This window comes from Rattus norvegicus, chromosome 6 (assembly GCF_021556685.1).
Source record: "Rattus norvegicus strain SHRSP/BbbUtx chromosome 6, alternate assembly SHRSP_T2T, whole genome shotgun sequence".
NCBI classification, from domain to species: domain Eukaryota; kingdom Metazoa; phylum Chordata; class Mammalia; order Rodentia; family Muridae; genus Rattus; species Rattus norvegicus.
The window spans coordinates 145,965,294-145,988,114 of NC_141539.1; the positions used below are offsets into that span (position 1 = coordinate 145,965,294).

The 22,821-nt window shown below is 38.2% G+C and overlaps 1 protein-coding gene across 1 annotated transcript in view; it reads right to left on the reverse strand.

The window, feature by feature from the left end:
- The window catches only part of Itgb8 (integrin subunit beta 8), an 83,298-nt gene that overhangs the window by 38,626 nt on the left and 21,851 nt on the right, over nucleotides 1-22,821 (reverse strand). The window contains 2 exon segments of the mRNA NM_001401817.1: nucleotides 4,776-4,950; nucleotides 10,938-11,023. Of these exon segments, the coding sequence (NP_001388746.1) occupies nucleotides 4,776-4,950; nucleotides 10,938-11,023 (261 nt within the window).

Sequence of the window (22,821 nt, forward strand, 5' to 3'; positions counted from 1 at the left end):
TCTTAATAGCTTTTCTTTTTATTGTGTTTCAGACAGGACCTCATTATATATCTCAGATTGGCCCCAAACTCAACTTCCTCTGACTCTCTCTTCCCTGTCTTAGCTTTGGCCTACATTTTCCCTTCTTTCTTCACTTCACTGCCCTCCTTGGTCTTGAGCTTTCTACTATTTTTTTTCTTAAACACAAAGTTGTTTGTTCCTTCTTACTTAAGGTGCTCAAGTAGCTAATATCACAGATCAAAGCACCTCCATCTTCCTCTTAAGTCTAACAAAACAAAACTGCTTTTAAGTCCCCAGAAATGCTCTGCAAACACATGCTTCCCTGCCTGCTTCATGCTCATTTTGACTGTGGTAAGCTAACCTCCCTTTTCTTCATGTAATTACTGCTTTAAGACACTGTTCAGTAAGCTACTTCTCCTTGGACCAGACTGAGCTTCCTTCTCTATTTCCCTGGCAATTGGATCATACTCTCATTTTAATGTTTTCCATATAATTATGAGGTCCCAGACATAGCATCTTTATCATCATCATCTTTCAATTTCTAAAAGCTAGTATAAGATAGCTTTACACACTATTATTAGCTCTGTATTTGGCACACAGTAAAAAACGTATATATTACTGTTTACTGCCATTATTTCTACTGGATTCTTTTAATCTCTGAAGCCTTTATAGCTGCCTATAATCTGAGAAGACCTAAAACAATATAGATCCAAAAGGTGGAAAGCTGTAATTATTGATGTATATAAATTACATGAACACATAAGCAGAAACATGCAATTTATATATACTAGAGTGCAAATATTTTCTGAAGAACAGGGCATTTGAAGGATATAGTCACATTCATTAGAGATAAATAATATATAAACCAGGATAACCTGCTGGGAATTAGCATCTAATTTTAAAAACAGGGTGATTGGCATATTAGTGTGGACAAGCAAATCATACCATCACACCAAAAATCCAAAGATAAAAATGGTTAGAAATAGTAAGCTTATAAAGATGTTCAAGCACACTAGTACTGGCATGGGGAGGGCAAGAACAGATAGCTCATGGACTATTACACTAAGAACGTTGAATACTGGGCCAGTAAAATGGCTTAATCTTTAAAGGTATCTGCTGCTCATGACACAAGTTTTATCCCTGGGACTCACATTATGGAAAGAAAGAACAGACTTATAAATTGTCTCTTGATCTCCCCTATGAGCTGTAGCATGCATGCCTGTACACACGCATGCACACAAAACACACACACACACACACACACACACATATGCAACACACATTAAATAAATGTAATACAATTTTTAATTGACAATTGAAGATATTAAATAAGAAAGGAAGCTTGGCTCACATAAACAACTCATAAGTGATTCATTTTACCTTATGAATTTTATGTGAATAAATATACATTACAAATCTAAACAAATTTTCTCACCTTAACACAGTGTAACAGTTTGAAACTTGAGTGTTTGCAAGAGCCCAGAGTGTTAAATGTCTGATCCATCCTCCAGTGCTGTTGGAGGTTATAGAGCATTTAGAAGTGAAGCGAAGCTGAATGAAATTAGTCATTGGAGACAAGCCTTTGGAAGTATATTTTGACCCCTGTCTCTTTGTCTTTGCCCTTGTCTCATCTCCCTGACATAATAAAAAGTCTCATAGGCACCAAAACAGTGAAGTCAAATGATCATGGGTGGAAATGCAGATATCATAAGACAAAACAAATCTGTAAGTTATTTCTCTGGAATATTTTGCCACAGTGACATAAAGCTAATTCACCTAGCAAATCTACTTTTAGCAACATATTCTAAGGAAATAAGTGGTTTGTTAGACAGACTGTATTTGATCTTGATTGGGATAATCTCACCATTACGGAATATCTTTAATGTAACTGTGCTTATGGAGACTTGTAATTGCCACAGTAACATCTTCTTGTTCAAGAATGTGTATTCTTTTGTTTGTAAGGACACAGTGAATCTTAGAAAATGCAGTCTAATTTGATTTGCTACAGTGAGGGCAGACTGACTCACAACAACTAAGTATCTTGTAGGCCTACTGCAAATCTGTGTAAGAGTTTACATAACATAGGTATAACATGTTCCTTGAAAGTATGACTGAATACAAAGCACTTCTTACCATGTAACTGTTTAGACCTCAAGTACCCGTAGACTATTTCTCATTTAAATTAGAAATTAAATTAAATTTTATTTTTATTTCTTAATTAGATTTGCTAATAATTTATTATTCCTATTGAGCTTATATATCTATTTACATTTTATTTTAATGCTATATTTAACTTATTTTAAATTTAAATTACTTTTTTTAATTGCTCCTTTTGCTGTCCTTGATCAGTTCATTTTTATTCATTTCTTTTTCAAAATAAAAGCAAACATTTCTATTTTTTAGAACAATTCATGTTATATCTTATCTATTTGAATGTATTTTGTCACTGTTACTCTTAGTTTATAATCAGAACTTTGATTTTATCTTTTGAGTCAATTTTAATGCACTGTGTTTAAAGATATAGATTGTGAAATGATTTTTAGTTTCTGTAACAGGGTTCTATGTGATTAATTTCTTAATATGCTTTATGGACTTTAATATTTTATATATCAATGATATAAGCTGAATAGTACTTGGAGACATGCCTTGGGAAGTTATTAGGTTTAGATGAGATTATGAGGGTGGTACGTTATAATGAGATTAATAATCTTCTGAGATACTGGAGACCTTATTTCTACATTATCCCCCTTCCTATGACTTTCCCTGTCAACTCTGCCATGTGAGGAGTCAGTAGGAACTCCTGTAAGGGTGGAGAAGAACCCTCACTGAGTCTCTCTATACCTTGTTTTTGAACTTCCCTGGCTTTAGACGTTTTAGCCTTTCTGGAACTGTGGGAAAAGGTAATTCTATCATTTGTGTCACCAAATGTAAGGTGTTGTGTGGTGGTAGCTAAACATACTAAAACATCAAATTTTTAAGCTAAGTTGTTCTGTAATTTCCTCCCTTATTTCCTCTGAAGATGGTGAAGGAAATGATTTTAAGCTCTCCTCTAATGAACAACTTGTTAAGTCAAGTGAAAGGAGGTGACACAGAGATCTGTGGGATTTGAAGAAAGTCTTTGGGGTAAAGACCATGGTAACATCATGCCTTCAAATGTAGTTGTGCTCAGGGAGTAACCCTGGACACACTTGAGCTAGAAAGCAAAATTATAATGGAATGTCATGTGTGTTACCATTCAGAGTTAACACAGAAAGAACAAACAAGCAAGCAAACAAAAAAGCCCACCCCATGAAGACTTTACAGGCAAAGGTGGAAAATTCTATCCAGATATAGAGACTGGTAAGAAACCAAGACTTTTAGAAATAATCTAGGAGAGATTAGAAAATCTGAGATCAGAAGCCTGTTGTAAAAACATGTAGAGAGAAACCTCATTAGAGGTGGCTGGACAATTATAACTTCAGAAGGCTGTGTGTGCAGGCAAAGGCATGTGTAATTACCCGAAATGTTAAGGGCATATTTATGGGTGAACATTGAGGGATTTTTGTTTTGTTGTTGTTGTTTGTTTGTTTGTTTTTATGTCAAAAATAAGTGGGAGGAAGAACCATAGCTTAACCAACTGAATTAGAATTCTTGTACTGGCTATGCATCCTTTTCTTGCTGGTGCTCAAAAACCCAGTTTCAGGTGGAAGCTGAGAACATGTTCAGGGAAAGAAACAGAGTTTAGCTGGTAACTATAGAGTCTGGAAAAATAGTTTGGAATTTAGAGTGGATGAGAAGTATTGCAAGAATTATTATCATTACTGCTATACCAAAGCCAAAATCTTTTTATTAAATTTAAATTTATTTAAAACAAAAAAGATAGGACCATCCACAGTGACCTAATAAAGAGTTGAAAACAATATTACTTTAAACCAGTCTTCTAGCTCTGTGGTTTATCTCTGTGTTCCTTGACATCTTGTATACAGTTCATATATTGGATGGAACTCATGTACCTGGGTCAATGGATGTTTTCCAGATCTACCACATATGTCAGACTGAGTGGCATACTGTGACAGAAGGGGAGATATCAGAGAAATGCATGAGGAAAAGTACATACTAACTTCAAACACCATCACAGAGCTGTCTAAGATAATTATAATAATAATAAAAGATAGTTTTGTTTAAAAGTTCATGGAGAAGGCCCTAAGTAGCTTAATTTGTTTTTCTCATTGACTAATGAATCAGTACATCATATAAGTATTTGATGAAGAATTTACTCTATTCTAGCACTCTGAGGAATGGAGAAAGAGTACAAAAAATATATCCCCTTTCTGGTCTTTGCATGTTTGACAGGCTTGGAACTACCAGGCTTGACAATGGCCATGCAATTTTCAAACATACATGGCTAAAGGAGAGAATCAACTCCTGCAACTTAGTCTCTGACCTCTAGGTCCACTGTGGCATACATGTGCCTCTTTACCCTCTACCAACTCAATAACTAAACGTAAGAAAAAGTTCCCTTTGTTCATTGGATCCAGAGAATAATTACATCACAGTGTGACTGGACCAGTTCAGAACACAGAGTTACAATAGGTCGTGATAAGGTTTGTAGTGTGTCCCAGGCAAAACAGGTTAGCTACAAACATGATAGGGACTGGAATCATAGTTCCTTGATCTGAGCTCAGTAGTTTTCTACTAAGCTGCTGTTGGTTGCATCATATTAACTGAGAGCAAATTACTAGGAGCTGTCATTGCAAATCAGGGATCATCACAGATTTCTTTGAGAATTGCCAAACCTGGATGCAGTTGGATTGAGACATCTCCCGGAGTCACTTGTGTATTGATTTCATTCTCACTTGATGTTACTACATGCACAGACAGGTATTCTATTGAGTCAACTGGACAGCCTTTGCTTATCAAATTGGAAACAGTATCACAACGTTCACTTCTTGATCCACCTGAAACAAAATCCTGTTTAAAAAAAAAAAAGAAAATCACTGATGTTTTTAGCAAATCACCTCTGTGACAACTTCAGAAACCCTACAATGTAAATATTACAAGGGAGAGGCATTTCCCATGTAGAACAAATTAGGCCATCTCATAAATTAGCTGTATGCTTCTAATAAAACTATGGGCAACTTTGTCAGGAATAAAAGTTTCACTTCTACAATTCATTAAAAATAAGAAAACAAGTTAATAAGAGGAGAGTTTAATCAAGCACTTTAATTGTTGTTGACTGAACCCTGTAAAATTACACCAGCTTCATTCTTTTTAAACATCTGACTTTGGAAAGACAGACTTAAGAAAAGAATTAGTCAAAGTAGACAATTTATTGTTTCCACATGTGTGCCTTATGTTTCAAGGAACCCAGCTGGCATGGCTAGTGTATACTGTTGTGCTTGGGAGATGAGAGCAACTCCTTCAAAATCACATGACTAACTGTGCTGACAACTCATCTAAGAAGGAATTGGAATTCTAGGTTCTTAAACTATCAATTTTTGCAGTTTCTTATATACAAAGCAGCCTGTAAATAGCTAAGATAAACCAAGGAAGATGCTTGTGAAGACATAGTACTAGATGATTCCAATTCAGGCTTTTCTGATTTTGCATCTAAACCTAAACTTTTCGTGATCATTCAGCATAAAATGGTGGCTAGCTTGGGATTAATGAAATATGAATCAAAGTTCATTTGTTCTGGCTGATATTTAAAAAAATACTTTCACTTTTCACATGACCACTCAGGTTTTGTACTGAAAAGTATGGAAATATTTTACTATGGATAATATTGATCTAAATTATTTATTTGAGATAGTTACATGTGAGCTGAATATTTGTCCAGTAATCTTCCTGGCAGAGCTATTTTGGTCCGGCATTTAAGTATTTCACCTTTCAGTAATATGATTTGGGGAATTTGATCTCTAGTTAATCATTCAGCAAAAGACTGTTGAACAGGCACTTAGTACGAGATGATTTTTCTAAGTGTTAAGGATATACAGCAAGGCAGCTAGAGTCTTCACTACTGAAGTCAACAGATCATGAATAAATTCAGTCACTAAGCAGGAAAATATAATTATTATATTTTATATGGGAATAAAGCTCAGGGGCAAGAGAATGTCATAGGGTTTATGGAGAAAGGGAAGTATAAACTTTAAATGACAGGTGAAAGGTGATGTCATTAATTATGAAGAGTGATATCCTCAGGACCAGGGAATGACTAGATAGCATCATGGTAGGCAATATAAAACATTTTTAAAATGTTCTTTTCTCAATTTAGAGCTTGGCTTAGTAAATTAAAGTAAGTGGGACAAATGCAATCATTTGTTTTCATGGTTTGTATCAAAATGCCCCATTTTTAGAAGATGGTAGAAGAATGTGCTGAAGAGACTATGTATGGCTGTAAGTGCTAATGGTTTACTGTTTGGTCTTCGCAATATTGACTGATAATTAGTGATTGGCTTTCACTGGTGATCTAAACACACTGAAAATGGAAAAGGCAATCTGCCCTACTTTCTAATCAAACTTTCCAAGTGTTTGCTAAATGGTATTGTGGAAACAGACACATTTAAATTTGTCTTACAGTTAACCTTCACCTAGATTTTAATTAGAAGCTTAAAACAGCCATAGCCTTATATCTAAATGTATTATATCAACTAGTAAAACCTACAACTACCAGTCAGATACAGTTTATCTGAGTTCCTCAGAGAAATAGGCAGTAACTGGTACAGCATGTGTCACAGTTCCTCTAGTGTGCTTCAGGTTAGGTGGAGGTCTCTATTTCTCTAGGCATGTGGACACTGAGCATATACAAGGCTCAGTAGTTGTTGCATTTTCAACACACATGCCGAGTCACCAAGGGCAACAATCATTTTCCAGATAGAAAGTCCCCAAGATCTCATATTATGCAAAGGAAATAAAATATAAACAGCTCTACTCTTCCTTTTCATCGTGCTAGAGTGTCTGATCTCCAGTGTTCAGAATAGAGAAGATGAAGAGGTGGCTAATTTCCTGTAACTATACATCAAGTTATATGCCATGTGACCTTTAAATGTCAAATAGTTTTGCTAAAATAGCAAAATCTTCTCAATTGTTTTGCAATGTTTGAATCAGAATGGTGGTTTTAGCCCACTGTAAGCACTAAGTCAGAAGAGCATTGCCAACCAACCAATTATGTTTGAAAAGGAAAGAAAAGGCTCTTGCCATTGCGGCTTACTTTCCATTTGAAAGAAAAGCAATTTGAAACCACACCCTTTTAATTTCTTGGCAGTTTACGCCATTTTAATTTCTTCTAACCCTTATGTTTTACTTTTTCTTCAAGAAAAATACTAGGGAACTCAGACTCCAAGTTTCTGTAGCTGGGATGTGAAGAGAATGAGAGGCCCAGGCTAAAGTCCCAGCAGCTTTTCAGCTTTTCAACAGTTGCCTCTTCTGTACATTAGCATATTACTCTGGGTATATAAACAAAATGCATTTCCCCACTACTGAGTGTTTTGCAGCCAGAAATCTGCTTGGAAATAGAAGGGTCTTATCCCTCCCTTTAGACAGCAAATACTCTTCACTTCCTATTTCGTGAAGACTGTGGTTTCAAGTCAGGTACATTCTCACATTGTGACTGTATGGGTCAAGATGGAGAGAGAATTGGCCAAAACAATGTGTTTCCTCTTATAGATGTTAATGAGAAACACAAATGTTAACCAGATTATATTAACCAGGTACTTTCTACCTCAAATGTTTTCTAATGGTTTTCTGGAGAATGGAAGGAAGGGAAAATAGAGATTACGAATTAACAGATTAAAATGGCATATCAGAATGCAAGCAAATTGAGTATATACTGTCTATGTTCTTTCTCTTTTCCCACGTGGAGAGGTTTAATGAGAAAAGAGGAGAGGAGAGGAGAGGAGAGGAGAGGAGAGGAGAGGAGAGGAGAGGAGAGGAGAGGAGAGGAGAGGAGAGGCCAGCCATGAGCATGTGGAGGGAAAGGGGATGGGGTGGGGGGATGGGGAGAGAAGGGACAGTGACAGAGAGCACAAGAGAGAGCAAGAGGGGTGTAAGAGCTACTATCTACATTCATAATGACTTTTGGAGACAGAATTTTTATTAAGTTTTGACAATTTCATAATGTATATATTCCTCCAGTTATCTCCCTCCACCAAAATAATGCCTCTTCCCCCCCCCCCAAATCAAGTCTATTTATTTTGTTTTGTGACCCAGGGCTGTCTTTGTGTTCATGGGTTTGGAATTATCTACTTTAGCCTGGTTGGGTTCACCATTAAGTCCACAACTAATGATAATGTCTACACTTCTCCAGGACCTCTTGGTTGCTAAATTTTGGCAGGGAGAGTAGAGCCCATCCATAACCAGTTCACAAGACCAGTCTTATGCAGGTCCAGTGCAGGTAACTACAACTGCTTTGCATTTCAGAGTGCAATGCTGAGTAGTTCTTAGTAGACAGAATTTCTTGCCCTCTCCCCTTACCTTTCAGCACCTACATCTTTTCCACCACTCCTTCTTGGGTATTTCATGAGCCTCATAGGATGTGGTATTTTGGTTAAGGCACTTTTCATTCATTATTATCATGATCAGGCATTACCTCCTTTTTCTTTCCCTCCATCTTTTCTGGCTAAGAAATCAGGGCCACGAGTGGTATCTGTGTCTGTATGATGGTTGATTTTACTTCTCAGAAGTGGATTGCTTGTGCATGCAGGTATGTGGGGAGGCCAGAAGTTGATGTTTAAATGTCTTCTTCCATTACCTCTCCACCTTAGTTTTTTGAAGTATGGTCTTTCACTGAATCTGGACTTCGCCATTTCAACTAGACTGTCTTGCCAGCGAGACCCAGGAATATGTCTGTTTACACCTCCCAGTGCTGGAGTTATAGATGTGTGCTACTACTCTGGCTTTCATGCAGGGGATAGGGGTCCTAAATGAGATCTTTCTGCTTATACAGCTAGCAATTTCCCTCACTGAGCCATCTCTCCAGCTCCTGGTTGAATTATTGGCACAGTCAGCTCAGCTCCCTAAACATAAGTAAAGTATATAGAGTAACAAGTCCTATATCTCAAGCAATGTCCTATGTCCTATGCCGCATGTTACTTCATAGCAGATTGGTTAAAGTGTGAGGTAGGCACAATCAGAATTTCCATTTTAGAGATAGAGAAAAATGTGATTTAAAGGGATGAAGCAACATAGTTTACATAGTCTTTTACATAGTTTACAGTTAAAAGCCATTTAAACTAGGGTTTAAATTGAACTTGGTATCTCTTTAGAGTCTGATCTTTCTAAACATGAATCACATTATACTGTAGTGTATAGACAAGAATAACCTTGCAAATGTTCAATGTTTTCATCGCGGTCTCTGTTTGCAGGTCCAACAGTTAACACAGGTTCCCTCTGTTCCTTAGCACACCCCCTGCACTGGCCTTCTTCCCTCTGAATTCCCATCCCTTGGCACACCTCCAAGGTTCTGCTTCGTGGGCAGACAGATGGGTATTTTCAGAGCTGCCATTTTTCTCCCCTTTTGTACCAATCACAGCTGTGAGGAGGAGTGGTCTCTCTGGAACCCAGTGTCACACTTGGCTGACAACTGTGCTTTGAAGCATATTTCCGAAAGCTCACCCCAACAGCTCACACTAAAGCACTCAGCAGCTGAAGTTGGCTTGGCACAAAGAGCAAGGCTCTCCTTAAAGTGATGAGTGGAGTATTGGCTTAGGGACAGGAAAACCAGGCCACATCCCTGACACAGAGACCCCTACAAGGCATAGAGATAAATGAGGAAAGAACGGGATACTCGGAGAATGGCATGACTGCTGACTAGTCCTTACATCATAGAACTGATGATCTTGGGCTAAGAAACTCTGGAATCTTCCTTTTAATGACATTGTCTGACTTGATGGGTGGTGACAAAGTACTTCCTTGTTAGTTAATGATGTCTGATGTATAGCTATTGTATGTGAATCCCTTATACCGTAGCCCCTGACTTGTTCACAGGTAAGCATCCCTGTTACTTCTCAGTAGTCTTTGTCTTCCTGATGCATTCACAAGGGAGAATGGGAAGGGAGGGTGACAAGGTGATGGGTGTTTGTTGTTGAGATAAATTAGAGGAAGTAAAACTAGAGATTCATATCCATGTCAGGCAGAAGTCTCTGAAAGCCCATTGGTTGCAATCAATCCCCAGGAGTTGCATAAGTAACTACAAAACTACACAGACAATCTCAAAAGAAACTCCAATGTAGCAGAAAGGCACCTCTGGCTTAAAAACTCAAAAATCTTGTAAAAACAACTTTAGACTAGGAAAAAAAAGATGACATAATTTTTACTAAGAATTTTGTTGAAATTTGTTTTTTTCACACAGAATGCAAAATATTATATTAACTTTTTAGCAATAACAATGATTTATTCTCCACTCTACAGGATTTAAAATATACACAGTACTTCATGAACAGGTTTAAGTGTAAAAATTAAGGCACCACATTTTCTATAAGAAACAAAAAATTGCTATACAATTTTAGAAAATCACTGAACTCTTAATATTTCATATAAAGGCAAACAACATGGACTGATGATAATCCTGTTTCTCTTTTATAAGCAAGTATTAAAAGAGCAATCAAACGTAGGAACATAATTTTGTGCTGCAAGTTACAGCAAGGATCTTATATCAAAGTCTACTGAACTATCAACATTATTGCATATGTTTGCCAAGTTTTTCTATAGAACAGATGGAAAGCACAAATGGTTTACACTCATGTCAAAATTACCACACTTTTTTTCTAACAAAAATATGACAATTGATTTCATATTCAGCCAGATAAACTGCTTTCGCACAGAAACCAAATCAAGTTTTCCTGATGCTCAGCAGTACCTTTCTTATTCCTGGATATTGGAGCAATGAAATCAGGCTAGAGAGGAAGTTAAGGATAGAAAAACTCAAAAGTAGCAGCAACAACAAACAAACAAAGACACACCTCTTGAACACACCATCCACATTCCGGACCCAGCTGGAGGCACCTGGCGCAGGAGACCACATTTGCAGAGTCACATCTATTATGTTCTGAAATTCAAGTTAAGATGAACCATTAGGCTTTTTTTTGTTTTTTAAAGATGGAAAGTGAACACAATTCAAATTGCAGTAGAAAAGTGAAATAGGGTCACCTTTTGTTAGGAATAGAGAGTATCGAATGATATATAGTTTCTTTGGGTACCATTAACCAGCTCATTGCCATTAACAGGCATCTGGATAGCTAGCATTTAATTTTCTAAGACTGAGAGAAAGGAGGCGGATGGAAATGTGACCTTTGTTGTATCTGGGGATTTAGTTTTACTGCAGGTTGTGCTGCACTGCAAGGGGACCCTTGAAAGTTTCAGTTCATTGAAGTCATAGTTCATAATCTCTGAACCACGCAGGTGCTTTTCCTTCTGACGGTTTTCATGTTCAAATGAGCAGCATCTCAACAGGTGAAGCACGCTGAGTCACGGTGAGGGAAATTTCTGAGAAGTAATCTTGATGGACATTTAAAGTAGTTCCAGTAGAAGTAGATTGCGTTAATATCATTTTGTGTAATACAGATCTAGACGCTGAGGCATGATTCAGTACTTTAGACACAGAGTGGTTCAATTGAGTAAGCCCTTTTTAGCTAATTCAATGTTTTTTTCAGACTGGATCACATTAAGGTCATTGACTCCTATGCTGGGCTATATGTGAATAGATAGATGTGTCTGGAAATTGCCTTTATTCCTCCATGTATGCAGTTCTTTATTATAACAAGGTTCATTTTGGTAAATGTAGACACTAATACAGAATGAGCACGCATCCGTTTTTCTTATGTTTAATGGTCCTATAGTTTATCCTTTAACCTGAGATGGCCTATAGGCACTGAAAACCATTTACCTCCACTTCACTCATAGGCACACAGTGAATGAGGTGGCCATCAAGGCTAAAGTCACTTACAGTTCAGGTGGGAGAGAATACACAGGCTATGTAACAAACACAGGAGATTTCACTAAATTGCTGTATTGGAATGTGATAAAGATAGAGCAATGGAAAGAGGTGAGATGGGGGCTCTTAAAGTATTGCTCTTTCTTGTGTCACCCAATATTCTCTTTGCTATCTTGGTTCACATATTTTAATCTGTACTTCTCCACTTAAAAGTGTGTTCAGCATTAAAGTATATAGTCTTATGAACATAATTACACACTGCACATGGTTGTAAGAATTTACAGGGATAGGGTCCATCAAGTTCACATTACAATTTTTCTTCTCTCTTTCAACTTTCCTAAACGTTTTGGGATCCAGGGTGAAACAGCTCTGACTTGCATGTGTCATAGCACAGGTGTTGAAGTGGGCAGAGTGGGGGCGGCAACTACAGTAGAGAGGCACTAACTATAGCAGAGTGTCAGGCTATGTGCACCCTCCACTGACTTCCCTAGTCAGACTTTGCATTCAACCTAGCATACTCTTCCCTAACACCTCCTGTCTTCTCTCTTCTCTCTTCTCTCTTCTCTTTTCTCTCTTCTTCTCTCTCTCTCTCTCTCTCTCTCTCTCTCTCTCTCTCTCTCTCTCTCTCTCCCTACCCCCTCTCTATATATTTTCATATATATTTTTTTCCAAGAGTTTTTCACTGATCTTCCTAGATCTAGTCTAGAATTCCAAGAACTAAAAATAACTTCTGTTTTGGGCTCCCTTCACTACCAGCTTAGCCATCTAAATATGGAGACTCCCTAGTCCAAATCATCCATCTGGCCTAGTCTGAAAAAAAAAAAAACCCTGCTTAAATAATTCTTAAAATATTCAGAAGACAGAGTGACCTTTCAGTTTTATTTCCAGAAAGAAAACCAAAATGGGTCTAGAAATCAGGCACACTGGCAATCTCTTGTGGTTCATTCTGCATCTCCAATCTAGTGGCTAAGGTGGCGCCTTTAGAGTGTGACTGTGTCTGAGGTTCCTCCATTGTGAGACTGCAGACCTTTTAAAAGAGACTTCCCTTTGGCTGCCCCTTTTGCCTTCCTGTTCTCTGTCACATGAAGGCAAAGGACCCTCAACGGGCATGGAATGTCTGCTCTTTTATGGTGGGTTTCCTAGCCTTTGGAGCTGTAAGAAACAAATTTCTTATAAATTACTGAATATCAGATTTACTGTTACAGCAACAAGAAATAAATAAGCTACAGAGGGGATTTGACCTTTACTAGTGCTGACTTTGACCTTACTGGAACATGAAGCGACATGTATTTCAGTCTAGACTTGAATGGGCCACTGACTCAACAGGTAGAACTTTATGCTGCCAGTTAGGATTGCAGAATCCTGGAAGAACAGATGCAGAGCCTAGGGCTTTGGTTAATGTTTGTCTAATTCTGTTCTAAGTTCCTCCAGGTTTGAGCTTCTGTTAGGCTCCTACTTCTTCCACAGCACACAGGAAACACAGCAAATTTACAAGCAAAAATTTCTTTCCCTTTCTATCTTGCATAGAACTCTGTAATAGACCAAGCTGGCCTTGATGTAGCAGCCATCTTCCTGCCTATGTGTCAGACTACCCAAATGAGTGGTCATGAAGAGCTGCAGAGGTTTTCTCTGTATTTTCTTATTTTAAAATTTTCCAGGGTCAACTGCTCTTCTCCAACTTAGATACCTGAAAGATGATAGTCAAAATGGATAAGGGACCTTGGTCCTGTCAATGCATCACAGATCCCAGGACTGACATTGCTCAGAGACTACATAACTACAAAGACTGAGCCCAGACATGGATCTGAAGAAGGCAGGTCTGGTGGTTCTGCATACCTGGGGAAAGGTGGGAAACTGAACTCCATGGGAACAGTGTCAAATGTTATTTTTGTATGGCATCATGGTTATACTTGCCAGATATGCTTTGACAGAATTTTGTGAGATTGCTCTTTAATTTAAAAATATGCAAGTTAGAAAATGTCTAACATTTAAATAATATTAATTATGGCATATCTTGTCACTCAGTGGACTGTTAGCAATTCTCTCTCTCTCACACACACACAGAAGAGAGAGAGGGAGGGAGGGGGAGAGAGAGAGAGAGAGAGAGAGAGAGAGAGAGAGAGAGAGAGAGAGAGAGAGAGAGAGTTCAATGCACAAGTGTTTTTGAGGACTCTGGCATTTGTCATCAGCCTCTGGTTATGTTTGGTTCTTTGGCTCTCATTCCTAATACAAGAACGAAGTGGTTTCCTAGCAGCCCAGGGCCCTGCCCTGACACCTCATTATAGTATGGGCTTGAGGAGTTCTTTCCTCATCTATGATTACAGTGTCTGCTTGTTTACACTTTCATCCAGTGCTGTTGCTTTCTACACACTATTCTTTATATTCTAGTCTTACATTCTTAGCAAAGATAGCTTTGATCATAACAAGTACTCTTACCTGCAATGGTGACAACATTTAAAGCCACATGACTCCAAATACATCTTTTGTGCCTTTTTAGTTCCCTGAAATCTCTGTCATCTTTTTGTGACACAAATCAGTGAAGGAGTTAATGACATTGTCTTTTTAAATAATTTTATCCCTTGACCTACGAGCAAATATTCACATTGTTATGAGACTGGAAGGAGCATATATGTTGGGGCAGCATTGCTAAATGGTTACTGGGGAAAAACACCAGACTTACGCAGAACTGCCACCTACTAACATGTGCCATAAAATCTCTGTAACTTCATTTTTCTCCCTCTGATGAGTGCCTAACTCATAGTCACCTGTTTCTGCAATGATGCTCCAAAGTAAAGTAGGCAAGCGTAATAAGTACACAGTACAGGACCTGTTAAATATTATAATTGACATCACTAATTATATGTATTCACGTACATATAACTTTTATACATAGGTGTGTTTTTTGTGTTTAGTTCTAGGTCTCCCTAAGGGATGATGGTATGTGTTTATATCTGTAGTAAATATACTTTACTGTCCATTCTTAACATACATGTAAGTCTCTTGAGCCATAAGCCAAAATTTAAACTGTATCTAATATAGAAATATACATGAGCAAAAAGTTAATACACTCAGCTTAGGTGTTTAAAATGACTATTAAAAACAAGGGATTAAAGAAACATGTGCCGATCTATTCCTGTAAGTCAAAGCTGGGCCCTACAAAGGTCCAAATTGCAGAAGCTCTTAGAGAACACATTAATTTTATTCATGTTTTCACTGTGATACATATGAAATGATGTCTATGGATGTTTATATACGGAACAATAAGCACCCATCATCTGTAGAGGGCAGAAAGATCAGGTACTTCACTTTCATGATGCTCAGCTCAGTCTTCTTTGCTTAGATGTCATCCCTTACTCATTACTTTGAGGCTATCTAGTCAGTAGAAGTGAAGAAACTCAAAGAGATGACAAGAACCCCAAACAAAACCCAAAAGCATACACTAGCACAACTCCCAAACCAACTAAAAAACAAACAATATAATAGATGCTTTGGTGTTCAGACTGAGAACTTTCCTCAAATCAAACGATCAGGTCAAATGAAGGCTAGAAATAGATTTTCAGTATTATTTTCTTGCTGTAAAGACTGTACAATGAATTTTTTATGGATTTAAATGATATCTGCTGTTACTTTTTGGCCCATAGAACAAGTAGGCATTGAAGACTTTGACATTTATAAGTGCTTATTCCAGATTCTTCTATTATTACTAGACAAATGTGATTTGTCCAGGCACTGTCCCTTTCCTTTTTCAATTTATTATGCAAGTCAAAGTATTCTTGGATAATTGTATAAAGCTACTTTCTTAAATGGAAAGTCAACACTGTACTTTGACAACAGTCAAATCAGACATACGGAGTCTGCATAATTTTTAAGGGTAACTCCAGGGTCTTCTCAATACTCATATCATCCTATGAATGTGTGCCATGGTCTTGTTACAGTTACTGTAGAATCTCAAGATTCTAAACCTGGTTACTGAAGCTTTTTAAAACAAATATTCAATGTATGCTGCTATTTTATGTATAAACAGCAACAAAGAAAAACACTGGTGCTTCAATCATTAGAGTCATCTAGTTACTCCAAGGTTTGAGGTATTGTTTCTTAAATGTCCCTATAAAACTCAAGGCTGGGGAGAGAGTAACTTCGCTGAAAACTGGGCATTGGAAACAAAAGTCAAAGAGTAGTAGGGATCAGAAAAGCAACAGGACAGAGAAGACATGGGGAGGCAGGAACACCTCATGAAAGAGGATTTGAGAAGGGAAGCTCTGAAGGCAAAGATGAGCAAGTTAGTTCCTGAGACCATACCTCAAAACAAAGGCCATGAGAAAATGGCACAGGTCTTCCAATTTTTTCTCTTCTTATGGGTTCATTCTTAGACTTGATAGGTACAACATTCTAACAGAGTAAGCTACAATTTTCATCTACTGTTTTATTTATTGTATAGACTATAGGAAACAATTCTACCCTTGGAACCAACAAGGAAGCAGATAAAAGAATAAAAATAAATTTACATCAAAGCTTTAGCTATTAATTTAATACATATGGATAAAATACATCTTTGTTATACCTATGTATAAGTAGTTAAAAATTTGCTCTTACATGTGTAGTTTACTCAAGTTATAGAGTCTTTAACATAATATAGTAAGTAGTGTCAGCAGTAGACTCCTCCTCTTTTTTATCCTTTACCATATTGTTTAATCTGTTTCAAACTTGTAACTAAGCATTCAACTCAAAGCAATGGAGATCAGTATGTCTATGAGAAAGACAACCTTGTAGGTTCCGCTGCTTCTTTTGCTGGAGTGTGCATGTGCTGATGTTTGTGTATGCGTGTGTGCACGTGCATGTATGCACGTGTAGAAAACTACACACCATTGTGTATTTATTGAGAGTGGAAATCACACTCTTTTCATGTTTGCCCTCTTGGTTAGTTTTTTCAGATTGGGAATTCTGAAGCGGGTTTAGAAGGAGAGAAGGTGATACGATAATGCTTAATTCTTAGTTGTAGTTGAAGAGAGACTGTAGAAATGAGGTCACTGTGAGAAGATATACAGAAATTCTTAGCATTGGTTTACTGAGAAATATGGTCGAAGAGGGCACAGAAGTAGATCCCAGAGCACAAATAGTATCACAGTCTTGCCCCACCTTAAAGCAAGGCCTAACTTTAAGCTCAAAGGTTGTAGGCTGGCCAGTGTAGGGCAGAGTTGTGTTGTAATGGCTTGACCTTAACATTGAAATGTGGCTCCATGGAAGGAGAGCAATTCTTCTGGGAAAGGGAACAATTCAATCAACAGAATTCAAAAGCAGGAGGCAAAGGGAGTGACAGTCTTATGAAAGAAGTTTAGGTGGACTGCCACCAACATCTGCAATCGTCTACCCCAATTAGTGATAAACTATTGGCCTGCCTGTTCCTTTTAAATTACCATACCCAGGATTTTTAAACCAACATTGACAGGAACTGGAATGTCACAATTCCCAGCTTCTCTTGCAATAATGATGGTTGTATGAATCACTCTAATGACAGAGATATCACAATGTTGCTTAATGGATGTTCTGTAAAAGGTTCTCAAAAAGGAGTTTACTTTGCCTCCGAATTCTTATTGCCTAGTGTGTGTAAATATCTCCAATGTCCATCATCATCTTCAGACCAGAGAGAACTTGCCTCAGAAAAGTTAATGCTAAAGATTCAGAGAAGACCCATGCCTTTCTGAGTCTGTCTGACTGTAACACTAAAGAGCTGCATCTGAGGGTGAGAATACATATATCCTGCCTGACCCCACGCGCTGCTTTTAGAAACTCTCACACTAAAATATTAACACAGATATTAACTAACAAATCTTTATCTGAGAGTTTTAAAAATCAATAAGTAAGAGAGACAAAAAAGTTCAAGAATATTGTTTTAAAAGAAGTATATGACACCTTCTCTCACAAGCATGAGACCTACCATGCTGAAAAGACACCTCCCCACACACACTGTTTGCTTGCTTTCCCTTGGAGAAAATGACTAGACTCTTTAAAGATATTTTCATTTAAAGATTAATTTAACTAATTTATTGTTATTTTTGTCATTAGTTCATGTGTATGTGTGTGTATGGTATGTGTATATAACTGTACCTGTCATCATGAGTATAACTTTGCAGGGTTTATTCTCTCCTTCCACCTTTACATAGGTTCCAAAGGTCCAACTCAGGCTGGAGCAAGTGTTCTTACCCTCTGAGCTCTCTTGCATGCCTATAATGTATTTTCTTTATATCCATAGTACCTGGGTCATTCTCAGTAAATGTGTAATGAATAAACAGAATTCTATGTGGAGCTTGATTTCCTGGGGTTTATAATAGCTCTTGAATGCTTACATTTTTAAAATAGCCTTCATTTACCAAACATTTATTTTAAAAGGCAACATAACTATGTTTGTTTCGAGATCCACATCTGCATGAAGCACATGACTCTCCAAATTCATGAAAACAAATATACCCCAGTGACATTATTTATTTTGAAAATATAACTTTTATTTTGAAAGTCTTTTGAAAATACAATTTAGTTTGAAAATTAAATTTGTTTTAAAAGAATTCTGACAATATGATGAATGATACGGAATTAAATAGCACTTTTTAATCTTATTCTCATCAGATGCAAAACCACTATATCCATTTTTATTCTTTGGTTGCTCAGATCAAAGGCAAAGTTCCATTCAGAAAATGTTCCTTTTTTACATTGGAATAAGCCCAATATGGAACTTCCTTATGAAAGTTAGAAAGAATTGCTCCTTTAAACCGGAGGGTCCTTAGTATATGTTACCTTGTGTTTCAAGGACAAGACTCAACCTTCCCATTATCTAGCCAGTAAATAGTTCATGCAATTATATTAGGAAAGCAAAATGAGAAAAGGCCATTTTAACTTTGGGCAAGTTCTGGAATGTTGTAATAACACTGCATATTCTAGTCATCAGTCCTAGTTATTGGTCTAATCATTTGGATTATATTGGGACAATCCAAAATTAGTCTGTTGCACTGGACTATGACGGCATAAATTTGAATGCCAGTTTAAAAGAACAACTAGTATATAGCTACAAGAACCTTCATTTGTGTTGAAACTCATGGTCCCTAGAGGCCTGATCAGAGAGGATCAGAGCAGAAGTTTTCATTATAATGTATTTTTATACATAATAATCAATTTGAAAGGCTCTGACTAGTGGGCTCATTGGGTGCTTTACATCATTTATGATTTATCTTCAGGAAACTTTTACATTTAACAGGGCACTGGTATAATTAATTACAATTACAGTTATCTCAATAATATAAACTGGAATTCCCCCAGGGAGGCCAAAGGCCAAGATTAGCCTAAATCACAGGTTCTCAACCTGTGTGTGTGTCACGACCACTGAAAAACACAGATTTCTGATGGTCTTAGGACCTGAGACACCATTCAGTAAGAAAATTACAGCTGTGAAGTAGCAATGAAAATAATTTCATGCCTGGAGGTTGCCACATGAGGAACTTTATTAAAGGGCCATAGCGTTAGGAAGATTGAGAACTACTGGCCCCAAATGCTTCAATGGAGAGCAATGAGAAATAAGAACAAAGCAATTACATAGTGGGTTGAAGACATGGGAGCCTCTGCTCCCCCAGCAGTAAATGATGGAGGACTCTGTCCTCACAGGCTGACTTGGAGCAGGGAATGAAGGCTAGGTAAGTGCAGAAACTGAATGGAAAGTAGGTTATGTTTAGATTACATTCCATGTATACCCTGATATATACCATTTGATGTCTAATGCAGATGAACACACAACAAGAATATTTTCTTGCCTGATGATTGATGTTTCTATTTATCCCCAGACCATGATATTTTTGGGTGGGACAAGTTGTCATAAAGCATACAATTTGGTTTTGCAGCAGGCCGTTCATCTGACAAGTCAGTTTGTCTTCAGACACCCACCTGGTAGGAAAGTGAGACAAACTTAGGAAGGTGGGGTCAAGACCACTCATCTCCCAGCACAGCTTTCTACTGAAGCCTCAGACTTCAGAAATCATCAACAGCTTAGGACTCAAAGAAGGTTCCAGAGGCCACTCTGAGGTAAATTCTGGTTAAGGCTGCATTTGTCTAACTTGGAAAGGCAATATTAGTCATGTGCTTTGTGTCTTGTTTTAACTGGAACTTTTCCATACATTCCAACTATCCTGTTTATGAGGCACACTCCCTTTCTATAAAAGCCAAATCTTCACCAGCTTTCCACCCTACATGTTTTGAACTTAACATAGTGGATCGAGTGGGTGCCAGGGGGTGCTTCCTATTTTCCTTTCCAATTCTTGGTAGGTAGGATTTTCTGTTCTCCCACTTAAAAAAAAAAAAAACCAAAAAAACGGCAACAACAGTAAACCCAAAACACACTGATTCTCATGCCAGAAAAAATGCCTTAGTTAAAGAGGCAAAAGGAAAATGCCCTCTGGTAAGAGAAATGCTTTGTCTACATCGAATCTTCCAAACCAAGAGTCATATTGCAGGTGTGTACTTGATTAAAACCGCAAGGCAACACCTACATGGGAAGGAATTCAGATTGCTTTTCTGGAAACTTTGTATGTCTATGTGTGTGTGTGACTCCTACCTGCATGATTTGTAAAAGATCTCTTGTTCATCACAGGAAACTCCTCACTCAAGCATCTCTGCATCCCATCTTGCCACTGGTGCAATTAGATTATAGACAGACATTATCAACCTGGCTTTATGTGAATTTTTAGGATCTGAGCTCAGGTCCTCATGCTTATGCCCAACAAACCATGTCCCACTACTCAGTCCAGGAATTCAGTTTTAAATAAAATAAACAAGAAAATGAATAGAAACCTACATGGATGAAGTCTGGTTAGAAAATGGTTTTCTTCCCACTTCATTTCAAAGGTCGGGATCCTGCCACTTGAAAAGTCAAATCTATATTCACCTTCAAATACAATTATGGAAAATTAAATACTCACAGTAGACCATCGGACTGAGCCCAGGGACCCCAATGGAAGAGCTAGGGGAAGGAGTGAAGGAGCTGAAGGGGATTGCAACCCCCCAGGAAGAACAATATCAAGAAATGCAGAGACAAAGAGTGGAGCAGAGACTTAAGGAAAGGCCATCCAGAGACTGCCCCACATAGGGATCCATCCCATTTATAGACACCAAACCCAGACACTACTGCTGATGCCAAGAAGCACTTGCTGAGAGGAGCCTGGTATAGCTGTCCCCTGAGAGGCTCTGCCAGAGCCTGACATATACAGATGAGGATGCTTGCAGCTAACCATCAGACTGAGCATGGGGACCCCAATGAAGAAGCTAGGAGAAGGGCTGAAGGGGCTGAAGGGGTTTGCAACTTTATAGGAAGAACAACAATACCAACCAACCAGACCCCCCAGATCTCCCAAGGACTAAACCACCAACCAAAGCGTACATAGGGGATACCCATGGCCCCAGCTGCATATGTAGCAAAGGATGGCCTTATCTGGCATCAATGGGAGGGGAGGCCCTTGGTCCTGTGGAAGCTTGATGCCCCAGTGTAGGGAAATGCTAGGTGAGGAGGGGGTGGGTGGGGGAGCACCCTCATAGAAGCAGGGAAGAGGGGTGATAGGAGAGGAGGTTGCGGAAGGGAAACCAGGAAGTGGCATAACATTTGAAATGTAAACAAAATAACCAATAAAAATAAATATAAAATTTAAAAAACAGTAAAAGTTCATCCTGCAATTTCCCATGTTGGATTCTATACTGAGTCTCATTGATAGTATAAAAATCCTTTGAGGGTGGCACTGTTTCTTTCTTTCTCTCTCTCTCTCTCTCTCTCTCTCTCTCTCTCTCTCTCTCTCTCTTGGATGGTGAGCTAAAATCTAGAGAAGCTAATTCTCAACTCCAAGTCATTCAGCTAGTGTCTTGACTACATAGCATTTCCCGATAAAGACTGCCTCCCCCACCTCCACCCCCATGCAGTTGAGAACAACAGAAAGACAATTCCCTTGACGCTCCTGGGTATTAGAGTTTTTGTTAGTCTTTAAATGATATCTCAGTAACCCCAGACACCCTAAGACAGCTTAAGTACAAACCCTCGGTCATCAGGTTTCCTATCATCCACTCTAAAGTCAGCTCATTCTGCCATTCTAAAAGTGAGGATGCTAAATTCCCCAGAAGGTGTTTAGTATTCTCAACGCCAAAGAACCCCCTACATGCTTCAGCCCTTTACAAGATTCATTTTCTTTCTATGTTTAGAATAGCTATGAGTTTTAGCTTGAAAGTCCTGCATGAGCCTCTTGCTGAGGCATGAATCAGGTCTGCTGGCCAGTACTCAGTGGAGGGAGGCAGGATCCTCTTTTCAACTGTTTCCTTGACCTCTTGCCAGGAGGTGCTCTGAGTTGCTTACTAATTAGGCAAAAGCATAAAGTACTGTTCACAGTGGCCTTTCACTTGCTAACTTCTAGTTCTGCTCTGGCAGCCAAATCTGGACCAGGGAAGAGGGCAGGTTGGTCCTCAGTCACCAATGCTCTCCTGACCTTGGCTCTGTTACTGAATTCAGCTGAGGTTCTGTTTGCTGGTGGATTAGGGGTGCTGCTCCCCAAATCACAGGCCTTGCTTGTCCTCTGAGTTGTAAAAAGCAACAACAATAACAACAAAAAACCCCCAAGAAACCTTTTTAAAGAAGAATATGAATTAATGGGACTTGAGTGGTGAAGGTCATACATTTAGCCTGTACAATTCTTTTAGTATATGGGGCTGTTTTAAGATACAGTTTATAACATGCCAGGTGTATTTTAATGATCAACAAAATCCCCATGCTTCAGTTACAACACCTGCCCATAATGTTGAATGAGTATTCATTGTTTCCTGTTTAAATATTACTGAATGCCATCATCAGCCCATACAGAAAGTGGGAGAGGTCTGCAGGTGGACACAGCACTGCCTCC